Raw genomic sequence first — 21594 nt, 5'->3', positions numbered from 1 at the left:
TGCCAAGAAAGCTGCTGAATGTCTGGGACTCGAGGCTTTCACTTATCCTTCTTAAATCCAAATCTCCCATGAAACAAGCAGAAACAAATGCAAACACAATCTATCGACCTGTGTAGAAACTATCTTTTAAAAGCCCACTTGGGGAGCTTTCACGAGGTGAGGGTGTACTGACATGCACCTCTCACATGAGACATATTCTAAAGTGTTCCAAGTAAGGCAAAACTCAAGCAGATTATCAAGAATTCCCAGGATTGAAGCAAAGGGGCAGGACTGACCCTTCTGCAGCTGAAGAGGCAGGCTCAGCACAGCATCTCCCCCCCCCCTTTTTTTTAAAAAAAATATTTTTATTGATTTCAGAGAGGAAGGAAGAGGGATATATATATACTAGAGGCCCGGTGCACAAAAATTTGTGCACTCGGGGGGAAAGGGGGGTCCCTCAGCCTGGCCTCTGCCCTCTCGCAGTCTGGGACCCCTCGGGAGATAACGCACTGCTGGCTTAGGCCTGCTCCCGGATGGCAGAGGGCAGGCCCAATCCCTAGGTGCAGCCCCTGGTTGGGCTCAGAGCAGGGCCGATTGGGGAGTTGGGGCACCGTCCCCTGTCATGCACAGAGCAGGGAAGATTGGGAGGTTGCGATTCCACCCTCAGTCAAGCTCAGGGTAGGGCCGATCGGCGGGTTGGGGCACCGCCCCCTGTCACACTCAAGGCAGGGTCAATGGGGAGGTTGTGGCGCCACCCCCTGTCACGCACAGAGCTGGGCCCATCAGGGGGGTTGGGGAGCTCCCCCCTGTCACGCACAGAGCAGGGCCCATCAGGGAGTTGGGGAGCTCCCCCCTGTCACGCACAGAGCAGGGCTGATAGGGGAGTTGGGGCACCGCCCCCTTTCACACACAGAGCAGGGCGGATCAGGGAGTTGGGGCGCCTCCCTCTATCACCCACAGAGCAGGGCCGATCAGGGGGTTGGGGCGCTGCACTCTGTCACACACAGAGCTGCAGGGTGATCAGGGGGTTGGGGAGCTCCCCCGTATCAGGCACAGAGCAGGGCTGATCAGGAGGTTGGGGCGCCTTCCCCTGTCACAAACAGAGCAGGGTGGATAGGGAGGTTGTGGCCCCGCCCCCTGTCACACACAGAGCCGCAGGGCGATGAGGGGGTTTGGGCGCTGCCCCCTGTCACGCTGATCCTGGTACTAGGAGGCATATTATCCTTTTACTATATAGGATAGAGGCCTGGTGCATGGGTGGGGCTGGCTGGTTTGCCCTGAAGGGTGTCCTGGATCAGGGTGGGGGTCCCCACTGGGGTGCCTGGCCAGTCTGGGTGAGGGGCTGAGGGCTGAAGCTCCCAACTGCTCCTTTTTTTCTTTTTTTTTTTTTTTTTTATTCTGGGCCAGCTTTAGCTCTGGCTCCAGCTCTGAGGCCTCTGCTGCTGAAAGCAGGTATCTGGTTTGTTTGTGTTCTATAATCGAAACAATGTATAACTCCAGCTCTGAGATCCCAGCTCACTGAAAGCAGGTTTCTGGGGTTTTGTTTAGCTTCTATATTTGTTACAATGTTTCAAGCTGCAGGCTCAGAGGCCGGCAAGGCAGGCGGGGAACGTTGGAGTCCTCCGTCACTGAAGCAAGCAAGCCTCATGTTAGTTTCAAGCTGCCTGGCTGCCGGCCGCCATCTTGGCTGGCAGTTAATTTGCATATCTCCCTGATTAGCCAATGGGAAGGGTAGCGGTTGTATGCTAATTACCATGTTTCTCTTTTATTAGATAGCAAATATATATATATATATATATATATATATATATATATAGAGAGAGAGAGAGAGAGAGAGAGAGAGAGAGAGAGAGAGAGAGAATCATTGATTGGCTGCCTTCTGCATGCCCCCACTGGGGACTGAGCCTGCAACCCAGGCATGTGCCCTGACCGGGAATTAAACTGTGACCTCCTGGTTCATAGGTCGATGCTCATCCACTGGGCCACACCAGCTGGGCCTCAGCACAGCATTTTTATCTAATGGTGTAGATGCTTGGTATTGTGCTACAAGTAATCCTGCTTTTGCCAAATATGCTGTTTTAAACAAAGCTAAACAAACAAAGATGCTATTTTAAACAAACCACTGAGCTAAAAGTACAAGTTGTCATTCTCAGCATTTAATTAGAATTTTTCCTTATATTTTTCTCTATCCAAAGGTTTTGTGAATAGTTCCTGTGTATTACAACACTTATTTCTAGAGAATATTTCATGACTTGGTTTAAAAGCTGATTTACTAGCTTCACCCTAATCTAGATGGCCAGTTATAAATATAATGATATTGTATGATGTTAATAATATTTTGTGACAAATTTAAAACCTTCAGAATGTATAGGATGTTTATTGTTTTTGCTAAATTGATCCTTTTTGTCCTGGATGATACATTTTATTCCTTTTCGGTTAGTGGCACCCACTTGGTGAATCATGCTGGATTTATTTGTAATCTTTTTTCACTTTTGAAACGCTACTTATATAAAAAGGTGTTCTATATCTGCAACCTGGATTTATTTATTACTAGCAGCTACAACTCCCAATGTTGACCTGCTGCAAGCTCTTCTTGTCAGGTCATGAAAGGATACCTTCATTGGGACATCATTGCGTTTCCAAATGAATTAAAAACATACGTTCATACTAGTATATTATTTTTAAAATTTTAACATGCAAAATGATCTTCTAGCTAAAATAAACAAAACATTTTATAGTTAGCCATCCAAAGGAATATCATATAGTGCATTATTTGTAACTACAGTGTGACACTTCCACATATGACTTCCTAGAGGCAGTCACTCACTGGAGCTCCAGACATCATTTATTTTTGCATTATCATTTATTAGGCACATACAATGGACCAGGGATTGAGAATATGGAATGGAATGGAATGGAATGGAATGGAATGGAATGGAATGGAATGGAATGGAATAGAATAGAATAGAATAGAATAGAATAGAATAGAATAGAATAGAATAGAATAGAATAGAATAGAATAGAATAGACTTGCACCTCATGAAACTTACAGTCTGTGGGGAAGACAATATGATTAATTTTTCAAAGCTAAAGTACAAGGTATTATTAGAGTAAAGAAGTGAAGATCAAATGGAGACCTGCAGGTTGAACAGGATTTGCCTGGAAGAGTAAAGGTCATTGCAGGCAGAAGAAAGAGTTTGTCAGAAAGCCCACTGGAGGGAGAGCATGGCCTCACAGAAGTGAGAGGAGTTCACTCTGGGCCGAGTGGTGATTTGCTCTATGTCTATTCCTGGCTTCCCTTCAAATTTCTGCTCCTTTATTGTCCTGTAAAGTCTTACAAAAATATCTCAGTGCATTAGGGAGCTGAGTTAAAACATATTCATTATCTCATAACAACTGACCCTCTATCAAAAATGTGTTTTTGAATGAAAACACGGACTCAATAATAGTAAATAGTGTTATATTCCTGGCTGTCTATGAATTTTAATCCTGGTATAAGCTCTATATTTTAGGTCTATTCAGTGGTGACTACTTTAGCCATCTATTATTATTGTTATATTATTTCTAGGGGAAGAGTTATGGTTATTTGTGAACAATACTTGGCATTTGTGTGTTAGCATTTTTTAAATCCTCATCTGCAGATATCTTTATTGATCTTAGAGAGAGGAAAGGAGAGAAAGAGAGAGAGAAAGAAACATGGATGTGAGAGGGAAACATTGATTGGTTGCCTCTCATATGGTACTGAACCCAAAACTTAAATATATTCCCTGACCAGAAATTGAACCCATAACCTTTTGGTGCATCGGATGATGTCCAACCAACTGAGCCACAGTGGCCAGGGCCTAAGTTTATGGTTTAAAAAATCATTATCTTTCAGTTCTACTTGCATTATGGACACACATTACATTGCATTTATTCCTAAATATGAAAAAGTCCACACCATTTTTAGGTGATAATTAATGTTCCCAAACACAAAGAAGAAAGACAGAGTAACCTTTCTGATATGTTCTTACTCAATCCATTAAGCTAATATGGAAATCTCCATGAGATATAAAGATGTAAAGTAAACAAGGAAGGTTTTGAGGTTATGATGCTGACATAGTTTTTAATTTCTCTGAATTCTCCCTGCAAGACATCTGGAGTGCAAACCCCAAAAGTAAGGGACAACATCTAATCAAAATTAGGTGAAGAGATATATCTATGACCCCTCCCCCCCCCAACACACACACACAAACAGAATGAGCGGGTATAGATAGACCTTCATAATACGTGGTATCAGCAACTGTGTAGGAGAGAGCAGAGGGAAGCAACTAGGTACCTGATGGATCTGAAAAATCCCCAAATTGCTAATAGATACTTGCTAGAAAGTGCAGAAGGGCAATTTATGAACGGCAGTTAAATCTGAGAGGGGATTTTCACATTCCAAATAGCTGAGTACAAGAAGCTCATGGTAAGGGACTGGAATCGTCTGCGCCCCATGAGCTCTTAAAACGTACCAGACACATTCCCTTCCACGATTAAGCTTCCATGTGAGAGAAACAACAACTCCAAATTGAGCATTATAGAGACAAAGTAATGAAAAGGTCCAGATGAAAGTGAAGGAGAAGAACCAGGTCTTAGAGTGTTATCAGCCATAGTTTTGAAATACAGCTTAAAACCATAAATTTCAAAAGGTTTCTGAATCATATCTCTCCTTAAATAGTTAAGAAGACAGATTTTTACATAGAAATTGGCAACATAAAATGATTAAAGTTTAGTCTATTTATAGCTACATCTAATGAACCAAAGGATTTTAATAAATGATGCCATATATGAAAAAATAATCTACCTGAGAATTGGAAACTAAAAAATAGGGTGACATATTCAGGAAAATTTTTTTTAAAAAATCATTAAAAATGAAGATGAAACTAGAAGGAATGCAAGATCAATACACATAGCCCTGACCAGTTTGGCTCAGTGGATAGAGCATCATCCTGCAGACTGAAAGGTCACAGGTTTGATTCTGGTCAAGGGCATGTACTTTGGTTGTGGGCACATCCCCGGTGGGAGGTGTGCAGGAGGCAGCTGATTGATGTTTCTCTCATCGATGTTTCTAGCTCTCTATCCCTCTCCCTTCCTCTCTGTAAGTAATCAATATAATTAAAAAAAGATCATTATGCATAAAAGGTAATGCCTTTAAGATAACTAGAAGATAAAAGACGGAAAAATTTAAATGTAAACAAAAAAGAGATAAGAAGGATCTGAAAGTAACAAAAGGCAAAGATGATTTAATGTATGCATATTAGGATTTCTTACAAGAAAAAACCCAAAGTAAAGGCCAGAACAAACACTAAAAACTGCAATTAAACTTTTTTTCTTGAAATTAAAGAAAAAGGTTTGAAACTTCATACTGAAAGACCATATCATATACTGTCTTAAAAATTGCCCCAGAACAACCACCAACTTTACATAGTCTGTAAACTTAATGATCTTTAAAAATATATATATTTGGGCATCCAGGTAAAAATAAATCAAATTATTTAGAAGGAAAAGAAAATTAGATAACCAATAAAACCATAGTGCATATTAAAGATGCCTTGAGCTAAGAATTTTATATTTAGCCAACTCAATCTTCAAGTATAAAGGACTTAACTGCTGTCAACATGCAAGAATTCAGAGAATATTGTTCCCCTGAGTTCTTCCTGAGGAATTTACAAGGGAATGAGCTTCAGACAACTAAAGTGAGTAGTGAGTGATACATAGACAAAGCACTGGTGCTGATTACTCAACTTGTTTTACTAACAGAACTAATTGCAGGGAAGGAAAAAAGCAGATACCAAAAAACTGCAAAATTGGGAAACCAAGCTGTAATGCCAAGTGATGCGCACTTGGTGAAAATACTTTAACACCCGCCGCCCCCCCCCCCCCCCCAATAAGGTGGTCAATATCATAAAATCCAGAAGAGCCGTTATATTTGGGAACTGGTTAGGATATATAGGCAGGTTCTGGAGTGAGTGGCAATGTTCCATTTCTTGACCTGGATGGTATTCAAAAGTGTTTGCCTTGTTATAATTTATTTTGCTTTATGTGATTTTTATGTATCTGTATTATATGTTACCATGGGAAATGCTTTTAAAAATTTATTTTTAAAGGTTAATGATACTCCCAATAGTCAAAATGAAGACAGGTAATTATAAAAGACTAGAGGCCCGGTGCATGAAATTTGTGCACTGGGGGCGGGGGGGGGGGGGGAAGGTTTGACCCTCAGCCCAGCCTGTACCTTCTCCAATCTGGGACCCCTTGGGGGATGTCCAACTGCCGATCCCTGTGGGATCAGACCTAAACTGGCAGTCGGACATCCCTCTTACAATCTAGGACCCTGCCTCCCAACTGCTCGCCTGCCTACCTGCCTGATTGCCCCTAGCCACTCCCCTGCCAGCCTGATTGACACCTAACTGCTCCCCTGCTGGCCCAATTGCCCCAAACTGCCTTCCCCTGCCAGCCATCTTGTGGCTGTGGGTGCCACCATCTTTGCAGCCTGCTGTTCAGTCATTCGGTCGTCCCTCACTAACCCCCTTGCCAGCCTGGTCGCCCCACGCAGCCTGTTCAGTTGTCTGTTCGGTTGTGATGGTCACTTAGGCTTTTATATATATAGATAACACCCTCTAAAAACATAAAGAAAAGTGTGATAGCAATTTGCTCCAAAGTCCTAAAGGCCTTTCTTATGAAAAATTAGAATGCATTGCATTACAAAGTAATTCCACATTAAGCCTATTTAGTAGTTTTTTTTTTTTTTGGGGGGGGGGGGTGGGAGGTCAAATTGTGCTTAACTTATTTCATCTGAACGAAGAATTAGATGCTAGTTTAGACTCCTGATGTGAAAGATTAAACTATACACTCTATCTTCTCTTGTGACACGTTAGCTGCTTCCTTGTCATTTTCCCTTTGCATAAACATTTAGCTATAATTGAACTTAATAGGGGGGAAGTGCCGGGGTCCAACCCCAGCAGGTCCAGGGGTTCCCCATAGGTGTGGACGGAGTTGGAGAAGAAGGAATGACACAGAGGCAGCGTTCAGGTGATCATCATAGCCGGGTTCTCTTGTCAGGGTCTCCAGCCAAGTTCTGTTCAGGATCTCCAGAGAGGTTCTGCTTAGGATCTCCAGCCAGGTTCTGTGTCCATGTTCTCTTGCTAGGTTCTCCAGCCAGGTTCTGTAGCCATGTTCCCTCGCTAGGTTCTCCAGCCAGGTTCTAGTCATGTTCTCTTGCCAATTTCTGTAGTCAGGTTCAGTCCAGGATCTTTTGCCATGTTCTCTCGCTAGGTTCTGTCTCCAGTTTCTGTCCAGGATCTTTCCAGCGAAGTTCTTCTGTCTCTAGAGAACGTTCTGTGTAGGTTCTGTGCCTAGGTTCTGTCTCTCTTGTCTTGTTACATCTGTATTTATACCAGTTGACTCCAATCCTATCAATCTCTATTCTAAAGGTTAGGGCGTTTCTTATCTCCATTCCAGGGAGTAAAGATTATGTAGCTTAAGCATGATTGTTCATAGTTAAAGTGATTAATTACTCGCCTGGCACTTAGTTAAGAGGTTTTATTCCCTCCCTAACTTCAGGGGAAAATCCCTACCTGGGGAAACAACCTTTCTCAGAGACCTTGGTTAAAACACATAGTGCCAAGAAGGTGAGCAAACATATTAAGAACAGTATGCCATATATGCCAGGTCCCTTGAAACAGCAAGGATGGACCAGCTCCCAGCAGGGAAGAGAATTAATATTCTGTTGCTGTTGTTATAATTTAGAAATTTCTATATTATTCTGTCAAATTATTTCCTAGCATCTGAGCCAAAAATATGAGTAGAAGCCACATTTGATAGTCAACATTATTATGGCTTAGGAACTATAGGGGAAATGTTAGATGATAACAAACTGCCAAAGGAAATATTGCGGACTGTTGAATCAAGTACTCCTGGGTTTGCAACCTGATTGTTCTGCCTCAGTTTTCTTACCTTTAAAATGGGGATAATGATTCTTATCAGAATCATGAAGATGCAAGATAATGATAAAGCATTTAGCTCAATACTTAGCCCATAAAGGGTGCTTCATAAAAAATTATTTTCCCCATCCCAATAATAACAGTTGTCTGTCCTGGCTACTTAGAATATAACCACGGAGGCAATGGGGTTCAGAGGACTTGAGAAACAACTGCCTTATTACGGTATTTTATAAATTTTCTCAAATGATTTCTAGAGGAGCATGCGACACAGAAGTTATTTTTCCTTTCATTCATGAGATGACCTCATACTCAAGTGGTTTTGTTGGCAGCAACTTTAATTACCAGGAAACCTGATATTACAGAGGGAACCCCAGGGACTGACTCTTGGCTGATAACATAACCTGGGGTTCACAATGGCCAAAGAACATAGCTTGTAACTCTGCTTAGGAAACTCTAATACTCACAAGAATACACATTTTAAAGGCCCCTGCCCCAAGTCAAACACTATAGTTAGTACTAAATCTTTAAACAACTCATTAAGAAATCCCAGTGTGAATTTTTTACAAAGTAGGATGGAATTACAACTAAAGTCAGAACTCAGACAAGTTTTCTTTGCTTTCTTCCCAAGTCTGAATTGCTTTTAGGTGGTTGTTGTTGTTTTTTTTTTTCCTTTCTTTCTTTTTTCTTTTTTCATAACTCAGAAGCCATTTTTATTCAAGGTGGGTTGTGTGGTTTTCTCAAGCAATTTCTTGGCTACAACTTCACCAAAATGGGTAAACATGTTTTTTTCCTTCCCAGTTCAGCCCCACACTTCACAAATGTTTTCTGATAACATGAATATCAAGCAAGTAGCTGCTTCCAAAGTCAGATCTAGAGGCTGTGCTAAGGGTAGTTGCAATTTCTACGGGTCCCAATGCCAAGGAATAATAATATTTTTCACTCGCACATCCTCAATCTCTAATACAATCTAATGTGTGAAATACTGCTGGGCTGGCTTACAGAAATGCTAGCAGAAATTCAGTGAATGCTGGAAGGGAGATATTCTTGTACTCCCAGAAGCCATTTCAATTTTCTTAATCCTTAATTGGACTGGCTGGTTATTTGACAAAGTGCCCAGTGTGGACACTTTCTGATTGACATTATTTTATTCACCTCATAAAGCCTGCGTGCAAGGCACCCATGCAGATGCAAAGTTGGGCAGTAGTATAGAATTTTACATTTCTCCAGCAAACTTTTATCTGAAGGCCTCAAAGGGCATGGCAGGTATTCACACACTCCTACAGAAAGAGAGAAGCAAGTCCACAGTTGAGGAGAGTCCTAGAGCTCTGGGAAATTAAATGAAAAGTTTGGATCTACTTCTAACAAATAGCCAATAGGGAAGCCATGACTAAACTGTTTCCCTATTGGTCCTAAGGTCAGCTGTCTGGGCAGTAACAGAATACAGCTGCTTTGGGGCACTGGGTCCTCAATTCTTTTGGAACTAAATATTCTGCAGTATTTATTTATATTTTCTCTACAATTTGTGGCCTTATAACTTTTATTCAGCAATCATACAGCTTCCATGCTCATTTCCTCAGGTAAAATTTAACTATCATGAAGATCCATAAGTTTCTTTACTTTTTAAAAAAATATATATTTTTATTGATTGTGGAGAGGAAGAGGCAGGGAGAGAGAGATGGAAATATCAATGATGAGAGAGTCATTGATCAGCTGCCTCCTATTGGGGATCGATCCAGCAATGTGCCCTGACCAGGAATTGAACTTTGACCTCCTGGTTCATAGGTTGATGTTCAACCATTGAGCCACGCTGACTGGGCCTGACTGACTGTCTAATAAAGAAGGGTCCCTCAGAATTGGTCATGAAGTTAATTTTCTAACTAAGGACTGACAAATGACAGTAGCACTAAGAAAGAATTTTAGCATATATTCCCTTCCACTAAAATTTCCTGAGAGGTAAGTGTGTGTCAGGCACTGAGCTAGTACTCTTTTCTGTTGGGTTAAATTTTGCCATAAAATTAAGATAATTTCTCCAATAAATAAAGTAATTTTTGCCAATTTTTTTGGGGTGAGCAACAGGGACATGGATGAGGCATCTGGTCCCACTCTGTAAAAACTGCATTGCCCCAAATCAAAGGTTTAAATCAGGGGTCCTCAAACTTTTTAAACAGGGGGCCAGTTCACTGTCCTTCAGACCGTTGGAGGGCCGGACTATAGTTTAAAAAAAAAAACTATGAACAAATTCCTATGCACACTTCACATATCTTATTTTGAAGTAAGAAAACAAAATGGGAAAAAATACAATATTTGTATTTGCAGGTGGCCCGCGGGCCATAGATTGAGGACCTCTGGTTTAAATCATCCTAAAAAAGTTATCATTTTATAGACTGTCCCACAAGTAGATATATTTGAGGACATTGACAATGGAAGTCTCTTTACTAACTCTTACTCTTTTCTCCCAGGAATGCTTCATCATCGAGGCATTAGGCTGCTGAGCATTTCACGTGGTTGCATGAAAAGTGTGTTGTCTGATGATACACTGACATAATAATGACAAGCATCTGAGAAAATACAGATGTGGGTAATGACATGCACTTTTGTCCTCAAAGCTGTTACCATTTTTGTCTTAGTAGTTGAACATAATTTTATAGTTATAAAATCTTCTAATAATTATTGCCTTCATCTGCTGCTTTGCAGCCCTTTAAAAACATTTAGGCATGCATTTATCCACTAAACATTTATTCTTTGCCCACTATATACCGAGGCTGCACAAAATCCTGGAATCTACTGTTTTTGTTCATCCAATCAACCATTTAACAATTGAGATGACAGCCAAAAACCAAAAGTAGATATAGTACGTCTCATTTTAGACCCATGCAATTCAAATTCGCCAAATATAACCCTATTTGAATGGAAAAGTGCTAGGTGGGTATTCGTTTGTAAGGGAGGCATATGTAAAGTAAGACCAACTATTACTGGTTTTGGCATCTAAGCAAGAGTGAAAACCAGTCTCCTTGAAAAATGTACATGAAAAGCAAAGTTTACCTTTAACCTTATCCATTTTCCTTTCTCTATCCCTCTCCGAATTTTGGCAATGCCTCTTCTCCATTATTTATTGTCTCCATTGATTCATTACATACATTCACTCACCAACCAATTATTTTTCAAACAAGAGTAAGGCACTTGGCCAGTGGAAAAACGAAGATATGAAAGAGAGGAGCCTTGATTAAGGCAGCTACTGATTCTTCTGTGAGGATAAGTCATGTCCAGGCATCAGCACAGTACAAAGACGAACATGATAAATGCCATTTAGTGTACATAACTGTGAGAGCTCAGAGAATGTAAAATACCCAAGTTATTTGCCAATTGAGACCCGCCTTCCCTTGAAGAACCTCTTCCTCTCAACCAGAGGTTTGTAACCATTGCTGCACATCAGCATCACCTACAGAGTTTTCAAAAGTCCTGATACCCAGGTCAAATCCAAGTCCTGCTAAAAAAAAAAAATAAAAAAAAAAATAAAAAAGTCTCTGGACTATTGTCTGTGTCCATGGGTTATATGGGTTATGCATATATGCATATAAATGCATTTGTTAATCTCTTCCCTTTCCCTTCCCCCTTCCCTCTAGGAAGAAAAGGGGATGTCTGTAATACTTTCAACAATAAAGATAAATTTTTAAAAAAGTTTATAATGGAACCTAAAAAAAATATGCGGAGAATGGTGCAGCCTTGGTTGAGAACCATTGTTCTAAATATTCCCTGTCCTTTTAAATCTCATGTTACCCAAACTTTAATATCACTTTCCCTCGTTACCATGGAGAGGAGCAGAAAAGAAAAATAACTTCAGGGAAAATATTCACTTTTCTCATTTTCTTCACAACAACAACAACAACAACAAAACCCCACAAGTAAGCAAATAAATACAAAGCAAAACCCAACAAAACTGTCCTCTTCTGTAAGTTCATAAGATAGAAAATGAAAAAATCCCCCTTCCCACCAAAGGAGAGATCTTGATAATCAGTGGTGGGACTAGCAGTAAGAAGGAAAGAAGGGCATTTGTGGCCTGGGGTATATAGTTTGAGAGATTCAGCAAAGAAATGTCATCATCTGAGGAAGGTGAGACCAAGTAGGTTAAACCTGTCCGATTAGATGCACAGGTCTTAGACAAAGGAAATGGAATAGTAGTAGGAGGTCTGATTTATTTCGACAACAAACCCTTAGTATTTATTCCAATAAACTTCACAATATTAGATCAGTGGCCAAATTGTATTTTTACAATTTGTAATAATAAAACAAACAAATAAAGATACAACTCATAAATCAGGACTGAGAATTTGACCCTTATGTGATGAATGGGGGTGGGCATTAGGGAACTACAACAAAGAGCCACCCATTTGGCCACTATTATGAAATTGTGAAATGTGTTGGCATAGATACAAAAAGTCTGCGTCAGCAAATAAAAGCTCAGTGCAGCAACGTAGGAGAGATTTATTTTGAAATGTTCTGTTTACCTCTGGTGCGTGGAAGCATCCTTTCCCTGTTTTTCCTTTATACTATTGATAGTGACATGGATTAAGAAGCCCAGGAATAGAAAAGACCCAAGTCCCAACCCTGGTTCCTTTTTAACCACCTGTGGGAATGTGGGTATAGTTTAATGTGGGCTTCAGATTTCTTATCAGTGAAATGGGAGATAATAACTGGTTCAGAAAGTTGTGAAAATCAATAAAGAACAAATAATACAGTTGAGGCTCTTAGTAATTTTTTGTTTGCCTGTTGTAACTGCTGTGATTTTTAAGGCCATTCAAATTCTTGCAGATGTAGGAAAGGTACACATTTTATATGGCATTCGTGGAGTGGGTCATCCAGGTCTACATATAGCATCTTCTGTAATGAATGAACTTGCTGAAATCATTGGGGGCAAGTGATTGAGCTTTTCCAATCCTCTTTTGAGGTCTTACTATACTAGTAGCTTAGGGCTGGCGAACTCAAAGGCTAGCAGGGCCCTTGCAGGCCTGAGGCTGGGAAGGACTTTGGCAAACTGGAGAGTAGGTGTTCTCTCAGGGGCAGCCTCCCCTTAGGTCCACAGGTTGTTGGCATGAAGGAACTTAGGCTGAGCTGTGGCCAGATTTGATTTTTCAAGAAAAGTCAGATCCATATTTAATGTAAAATCTCCCATTTTTAAAGTACTGATGACTAATTTAATTTTATTTCTACATCATGTGGGCCAAACAAAACATCTGAGTACAGCCTGTGTGCCATCAGTTTTCAATCTTGGGATTTTGAAGGTCCTTTTCTCTTCCAGTGTTCTCTACTCTATGAGCCCAAGAATAATTATCTATATCTCATATGAGAGGTTCACCCTAAAAGTTGGAAATAAAGTCATGTGCCCACTTCCAGATAAGTGTTTCCTGTTAGTGTTTCACCATCTATAATTAGTTTTACCTCCCAGGCATTTCTTCTGCAGACAGGTTCTTGTTCCAAAGTTAAAATATGTTTCCTGTTACTTGCTGAAGTGCCTAGACTTAATTTTCTGCATGTTAATTTTATCCTTTTTTGTTTGTTTGTTTTAACACCTCTGGTTGCTAGTTTCAATCCCCCAGGGCCCAATTTTATTTTATTATTATTAATTTTTTGGTTAATCCTTACCAGAGGATATTTTTTTCCATTGATTTTCAGAGAGAGTGGAAGGGAGGGAGGGGAAGAGAGAGAGAGGAACATCGTTGTGAGCGAGACACATCGAGATAAGGCCTGTAAGATTGCCTTCCACCCTAACTGGGGTCTGGATTGAACCTGCAACCCAGGTGTGTGCCCTTGACCAGGAATCAAACCCATGACTCCTCAGTGCATGGGCTGATGCTCTAACCATTGAGCAATGTTGGCCAGGGCCCAATTTTATTTTTCACCAACTCTTGGGAGGTAAAACTTGAATGAACTTTAACATTTGTAACACTAAGTGTTTTTATAAAAATCTTGAAGAAACAGTCTTCATCCCATCTCTTATGGACTGAATTGTGTCCCTTGAAAATTATATGAGGAAGCCCTAACAAACCCCCAATGTGGCTATGTTGGGAGATAGGGCCTGTAAGGGAGGATTAAGGTTAAGTCATAAGTGTGGGGCCTATGAGACTGGTAAGAAGAGGAGCAGATACTAGGACTGTGGGTCCACAGAGGAGACAGTGAGGAAGTGGTCATCTGCAAGCCAGGAAGAGGGGCCTCACCAGAAACCAACCCTGCTGGCCCCCTGATCTTGAACTTCTGACCTTCAAACTGTGAGGAAATAAATTTCTGCTGTCTAAGCCACCCAATCTATGGTATTCTCTTATGGCAGCTCTAGCAAACTAATACACACCTAAAACTAGCCTGATGCCTTTGGTATCTGATGTCTTTGGATATTTAGACTTCTTAAAAATTCCAGTCATTCTCAGAGAAACTTCATTTTTAGACTTATCTTCTCATCTGACTTCCTGCTCAAGATATTATAGAGATTTCTGTAACTCCAACCAAAAGATGATCCCTTCTGAGAACTATATTAAACTTTACATATAATGGCAGAATATAAACTATTTGATAACTCACCCGTAAAATGTGAGATAAAGGAAACCAACCCTTTTCCCAAGTTTGAGAACTTCTCCTCGTTTGTTGGATGCTCCAGTGAGTCGCACTATGCCTACTCTCTTGAGGCTGGAGAGCCACTTGTATGCATGTTCATCATTTTTTAAAACGTCTTCAAAATCCAGAGTAGGTAGCTGGAGTTCTGAGCCCCAGTACTGACATTCTGTGAATTAAGAAAATGAAGAAAGCAGATGGGATTTCTTTGTTTTTATTTACAGTGATAACCTCAGGGAAGGGGCTAGTTCTTTGAAGTTGGCTTTTGGTTCATCATGGACTTTCAGTCATATTACAAATGCCTAAGTTACCAGATTTTCTTCCTTGGAGCCATGCTAGTCTACTTATATGCCCCCCTGTCCTGCCCCTCCCCCCCGCCCCATTTTCTACTATGCCTGATCCATGACAGATACTCATTATACCACATTTGTTGAGAGAATGTAGTTTAGCTCATGGATGACTTTTGATCTGTTACACCCTTAGGCTTCTCTGTCTGGAAACTGCTTAAAAATAACCTTGAACACTGTGTGTTTTAACAGCCAAGTCCTATTGCTCAACTCCAAATAGATGATAAATTGGAATGGTGGCCTAGAACATCATATGCCTAATCTTGAGAGTGTGGGGACTGTTTCTCATGGTAGGTACAGTTCCTTCTTTCTTATTTTGTCTGATAAGATGATTTCTCTGGGGTTGCATTGTCCTTTGGCGTCAGCAAAAGCTGGCAGTGGGAAAAGAAGTTGAAAGGTGTGGTCCCCGGGTGCATAGACACCTTGGTGACAAAGCCACAGGAGATAAAGTCAAATGCATGCCTTAGCTCTTTGGTTCTCTATCTTAAATGCTCATAAAATGTTTACTCGGAAAAAAAACACAACAGGAAGAAAAGCAAATATAAAAAACAATTTGATTGCAAACCAGGATCTCCCAAAAGAGGTGGAACACAGAGGACATGGAATTTTTTTCAGGGGAAATAACTCAGACATTACAACTGCATTCAGGAAAGACTTAACTCGAGCTAATCCATTTGATTTATTTATTTATTTTCAGGAATGAATTTACCTTAGGAAGGCAAACCTTCCTAACAAGTGACAGAATGAGAAATTATGATCTCAATATCTAAGCAATGCCTCACTTTTCTAACTGGGGACTATACGCCATGTTACAGAAAACAACCCTAACACCCCCTTCCCATTTAAGAATGAGGAATGGGTCAATGTTCCCTGGTAGTAGTTGTAGACTGGAAATCATTCCTTCGATGTCAACATAGCTATTTCTGCAGAAACAGGGATTTCTTAGGAGTCAGATAATGAAAAGATGCAGGCAAGTGCAAGGAGCCACTTCCTGCTCTTCTACCAGCTAGTGGCATAAGGACATTCACAGGTGAGTAGGTGTGTGCCTGTGGGAAGACCCAATCAGACTATGCATGCACATATTGCCAAAGTTTCTGGGTTATTATGCATAACAGCTTGCATAATGAGGCAGAACTTCTGAGGCCTAAATTAAAAACTATAAATTAGTTCTTCCAGGTTGCTGAATTAATACATTTGGTGTTAATATTATTTAGTATCTCATATATTCCACAAGCCAAAGTAACTTAATGTATCTTCTCCAGTAGTTGAGTTTATATCCAGCCATTGATTCCTAACTTCTCCTTTTATAATTTCTCCTTTTAACGCCTCTCTCTCTTTGGGACTGAAAGGACGATAGCCTTACCTGCTCCTTTTTCTCTTTAAAGCATTGCTTATCAAGTGCTTCTTACACTTGAGACAACCTTGGGTGTAATGTTAATCAAATCACTTTGGCAAAGAGAAGCAGCTCTGCACATGGGCCATTTTGTATTATGCCAAAGCAAGTCGGCTAAAGTAATAGCAGACAACGACATGTGAAGGCTTTGGAGTAATGGTCATACTTTTTTTTTTTTTTTTTTTTGGGGGGGGGAGTTGGTTTAACATACAAGTTCTTGGTATTCCTTGATTATATTAGTAACTCAACAATTATTTGTTGGTTTATCTTTTCAATAAACCTAGTATTTTACTATATCAAGGCACTGGGATAGGTGGTGGGTTTTAAGGAGCTCATAGTCTATGGAAGAAGTAGACCTTGGAACTGACAATGAAAACACAATATGATAGAGGCTACAGTTCAGGGGTGGGGAATTTTTTTTTTTTTTCTGCCAAGAGCCATTGGATGTTTATGACATCATCCACAGGCCATACAAAATTATCACCTTAAAATTTAGCTTGCTATATCTGGTCAAACATTTGATTAACTCCTCCTAATGCCTTGGCAGGGCCAGACCAAATGATTTTGCAGGCCTTCTACAGCTTGTGGGCGGGTCGTTCCCCACCCCTTCTATAGTTGAAATATGTTCAAGATACTGTGAAGGCATCAGATCTTCTGACCCCTTATCCCATGCTCCTTCTTGGATGCCAGCTATTCTTTTGCATGCATGAAGTTCCACAGGTCTGTTCCTCATGGCTCCACTATTTCTTCTAAAATCAAACAGGCCTGGTTTCATATAAGGGAGCCTCTTCTCAAAGAGGCATTCTACTTGGCTTTGTTGTGAATGTTCAATTATGTGGTTGTTTGCTTTGCCATCCCACTTGCTCTTTTTGTTTAAAGTCTTCAGATTGTAATATCTGATACCAATCAAGAAGGCTGCAGAGAGAAGGTGATACATGTCATAAATAATGCTTATTGGCTGCCTCACTAGCAAAGTCATTTGGCTTCCAGTTAGGAGAAACATTTCCTGGGCAAAACGTCAGTGTTAAAGACATAAATAACAAGTCACCGTCTCTTCTTTCCAAAGCTTACCCTAGATAAACCATATCCAGAAACTTGAAAAATATCTCAAACTGCTTTAAGCTTATTGGCCCTAAATGAAAAGCACAGGCCCATAGAGTATTAGAGGCAGGTGTGTTAGGGGCTCAGCTGGCATCTTCCCATGGCTTTAGGATTCCCCGTCATCATTAGTTCTCATTATTGACCAACAAGATTGTTTAAGCCACAACCGAGGATCCTCTTAGTTCTTGGACGCTGTGATGATCTGACTGATGACAGGTTGTTCATTGCCGGGGAGACTGTTAGATAGATTAGTTTTCTACATGGCCATGTAGCAAATGTGTTACTGTTATTACAAACTGTTAACTAATTTACTAATGAACCTTTATTGTAATGTTTAGAAGAAAATCTTATGTCCTGGTGACAGCAAACCAGCGTGGAGAGTTGGTATGCTCCAGATGCGGTATTGTCAAGCAGAACTTCTGAGAAAATTCGGAAATATTCTGTTGTACTGTCCAGTACTGTGGCTACTAGCAACAACCTATGGCTGTTGAGACTTGACATATGGCAAGTGGAACTGAAGAACTAATTTTTAAAAATTTAATATTACCTAATTTAAACTTAAGTAGTTACATGTGACCAGTAGTAGATGAGACAGGACATGAGTAAAGTGCATAGAGGCAAAGAGGCCTGGTTTTAAATATTATTATTTTGCCTCTTAGCAGCTAGTTTCTTGGTCTCTGTCTCATAATTTATAAAATAGCCATTGTTACATTTACCTTGCAAGTCTTTTATTAACAATGCAGTGAGATTGTACAAGGAACCTAGCACAGTGCCTGGCACATAGTAGACTAATAATAATCCTATATAATAAAAGGCTAATATGCAAATTGACTAATGTGGGAACCACTGGTCTCAATGACTTGCACTGACCACCTGGGGACAGACACTCAATGTAGGAGCTGTCCCCTGGTGGTCAGTGCGCTCCCACAGGGGGAACGCCGCTCAGCCAGAAGCTGGGCTCATGGCTGGTGAGCGCAGAGGCAGTGGCAGGAGCCTCTCCCGCCTCAACAGTCGGACATCCCCCGAGGGCTCCCACATTGTGAGAGGATGCAGGCCAGGCTGAGGGAACCCCCCAATTGCATGAATTTCATGCACTGGGCCTCTAATAATAATAATAAATAATAATAATAATAATAATAATAAGTACAGCTAATAATTGCTGAGTACTTTCTAGGTGTCAGGAATAGTGCAAGGTGCTCCCTATATATTATTTCCTTTAATGTCCACAATAAATATACATGAGAGATGCTTTCAGTATTTTCATGTTACAGAGAAGGGAACAGAGATCCAAGTCCTGTAGCTAATGATTTTTAGAGTCAGTCAGTCAAATCTAGGTGACTGATTCCAAAGTCTATAATTTTAACAACTACACATAAAATAAACATTGGATGCCCTGAAATACTGTCATCCCATGTATTTTTATGTTCTATGTCTGAAGGTCCACAGCTTTTCCTGTCCCTTATGAAGGAATTCTACTAGATAAACAAGAAAGCAGAGCAATTTACAATAAGGAACACTGTGTCTGAACTTGCTCTAGCCTGGGTGTTTAAAGATAAATCTTGGCTCTTCGTCAGGATTTTAAATGCAGAAGAAAACATTATGAGTAGGCTCCATTGCACAACTCTACAACAGCACTGCTTTTCACCTGTTGTGAAATGAACCGAGGCTTCAAAATCAGCCGGCTCCTCTACCTTATGCCATTATAATTCAGGGATCCATGTCAGTTTGGTTTTACTTGAGGCCAGTATCACTTTCCAGAGAGCTTTGGTGACTGTGGCCAGGAAATAGAATAAAGAGAGATTGGAAAAACAATTTCACTAGATGTAAATGTTTTTAAAACTTTGAGTTTGTATTTTGACTACTTTGGGGGATTCCAGAAGCATCTGCTTTGGGCACACACTGAACACATCTGTATACATTTATAGCATGTTTCAGTGAATTTGTTTCTACGTGAGTCACTTTCCCATGATAGAATAACACGCACACACAGCATGCTCGCCAACACACAAGTGCACACACACACAATACCCTCTGTTTTAAAACTGCAGAAGGAGTTAGATTCTTTCAATCAAGGTTATACTCTGCATGTGTAAAGTTAACCAATTTCACACAAAGATACTGGGTATACAGCAAGGTTATCAGTCATATACATAATTCAGGCCGGCAGGATTTCACTTTCAGAGTGAGGTTACAAAGATTTTTAAGCTCTGCAAAATTTATAGTGTTCCAGCTATAGCTCTCATTTTGGTGTACCCTGGCAGGAGCTTCGCAGAAATCAGCAACCGAGGGCCACAGCCCTGTGTGGAACCCGTGTCCTAGTGTGAGCTGCTCATACACTTGATAAAGCTACAGGTGACTTTCAGAGACAGCACTGTGACTCACCAGTCCCCAAATCTATCATCACCTTTCAAATGTAAGCCACTCAAATTTCCATGAGAGATAAATTACATTTTTATGAAATCCATGAAAGATAAACTACATTTTATGAAATGCACAGAAACCTTGATATTGAAAATGTAATTTAGAAGCATCTTTTTCAGTCTCCACCAACTGTAAAACATGACTCCTGGGGGCCCAAAAGAAAACCCGTTTGACTACAGTAAATCATTTGTCAGGCAGATACACTGAAAGCTAATTGAAATTTCCCACCTGGGTCTGGATACATAAACAGTATGGAAAATGACGGAGTATTTAAGGCATGAACCACCCCGTCTAATTTAACATACGGGCCCGCTAATAAAGACTTCCTTGAACATGTGCTTCACACATCATAAAGTTTAGGAACAGGCTACAGGCTGGCTTTCAAGAAATTATTTGTACAAGGTTTCCTTCTTGGGGTTATGAATCACATTCCTGGATCCTAAGTTCTATTTCAGAAAAGGAAAAGGCACAAAGAAGCGCTTCAGCTACAGACTCCTGAGCGCGACATGCCGAGTTGCAACGTGTTATTTCAAGAGTTTAGGACCTTCCGATCACCTGCGCCTAACTGTGCTGTTGGCTCTGAAACAGCCAATCTCTTAACTGTATTTTTCCTACAAATGCCTCATAGGGGTCCAGCTAAAACAAAAATCTGACCCGTAAGACAGCTGCGTGGAAATTGGGCTTTGATTCTTCTCTCTGCGCTAAGGGGATACAGCCCTCTTTGGATGTATTTTTACTTCTTGTCTAGTGAACTCAAGATGTCTTTCAAGATTCTGGTCACGTGTCCTCACTTCGATTGAGATCTTCTGACCCTGAGATGAGGATGTGAATGCAATCAATTGATTAAAGAGGTATCCTGGGGGCACTATTAGGAGGTGGAAGGTGTATTACTGAACAGGTTACTGCTTTTGGCCACGGGGCTTGGCACTGCTGGACCTATGGCAACACTGTAGAGTACACTTCAGAGTTGTCCCACCCTGGGGCAGGGAATCCCCTCTCTCCTGGTCTTTCTGGCCTTCCGTGTGTCCTGGCCAATTGTGCTCTCAGGCAGAGAAACCTTCCAGACAAGAGGCAACCAAGCAGCACAAAGCTGCTGGCAAGTGTAGAAAGAGTGCTGGGGGCTATGGGTGGGCACTGACAGCCTCTACTGTGCCTCCTTCAGGATCTGCAAGGGTGGGTGAGGTGGCTGTCTTCTCTGGTCCCCCAGCCCGATACACACCACAGTTATAGTGCTTGTCACATTATGCGGATGTGATCTTTCACTTATTCAACACATGTTTATTGAAAGCCTTGTGAGGCAAAAGAGATTTCATGAGTGAATAGAAATAGATGTAATTGCTTCCCCTGTGAGCATATAAGCTCACATAAAAGTAAACATTGTAGCAAGTGCTGGGGGGTAACAGGGAATATTGATACTCATTGGGAGATAGATGGGGACCTATTTATACATGGCAGTTATGAAAAGACTAGCTGGAAGGATGCTATTTAAGCCAAATCCTGAGCAGTGAGAGAAGCCAGTCATGCCTAGGTCAAGGGGGCAAGGAGATGAGTGTCCTGGTGGGAGGGGCAGAAGGAAGATGGGGAATCTCTTAGCTTGTTGGAGGAACTCAAAGTCACTGAGGGAGAACACATGAGGCAACAAGGGCATTTAGCAGATGAAGTGGAAGTTGTTTCCAAAGCTAGTTCATTGAGGTTGTATGAGGCACACCCAGAGAGGAAGATATTGGTCCAATTTGATAGGGACGATGTGTCAAAGTTATTAACTCAAGGTTTGAAGGTAACAGAT

At 40.8% G+C, this 21594-nt stretch overlaps 1 protein-coding gene across 5 annotated transcripts in view; it reads right to left on the bottom strand.

Annotated features, from left to right (window-relative positions):
• BBOX1 (gamma-butyrobetaine hydroxylase 1) overlaps nt 1–21594 on the bottom strand; it is a 58316-nt gene that overhangs the window by 16268 nt on the left and 20454 nt on the right. For all 5 annotated transcript variants that reach the window (XM_036325679.1, XM_036325678.1, XM_036325681.1 and 2 more), the window contains one exon: nt 14517–14715. In XM_036325679.1, coding sequence (XP_036181572.1) covers nt 14517–14715 — 199 coding nt within the window. The remainder of the gene's footprint in view (nt 1–14516; nt 14716–21594) is intronic.

This window comes from Myotis myotis, unplaced genomic scaffold (assembly GCF_014108235.1).
Source record: "Myotis myotis isolate mMyoMyo1 unplaced genomic scaffold, mMyoMyo1.p scaffold_m19_p_10, whole genome shotgun sequence".
NCBI classification, from domain to species: Eukaryota; Metazoa; Chordata; class Mammalia; order Chiroptera; family Vespertilionidae; genus Myotis; species Myotis myotis.
Note: the sequence above shows the minus strand (reverse complement) of the source record. Positions and strands in the feature narration are given on the sequence as shown.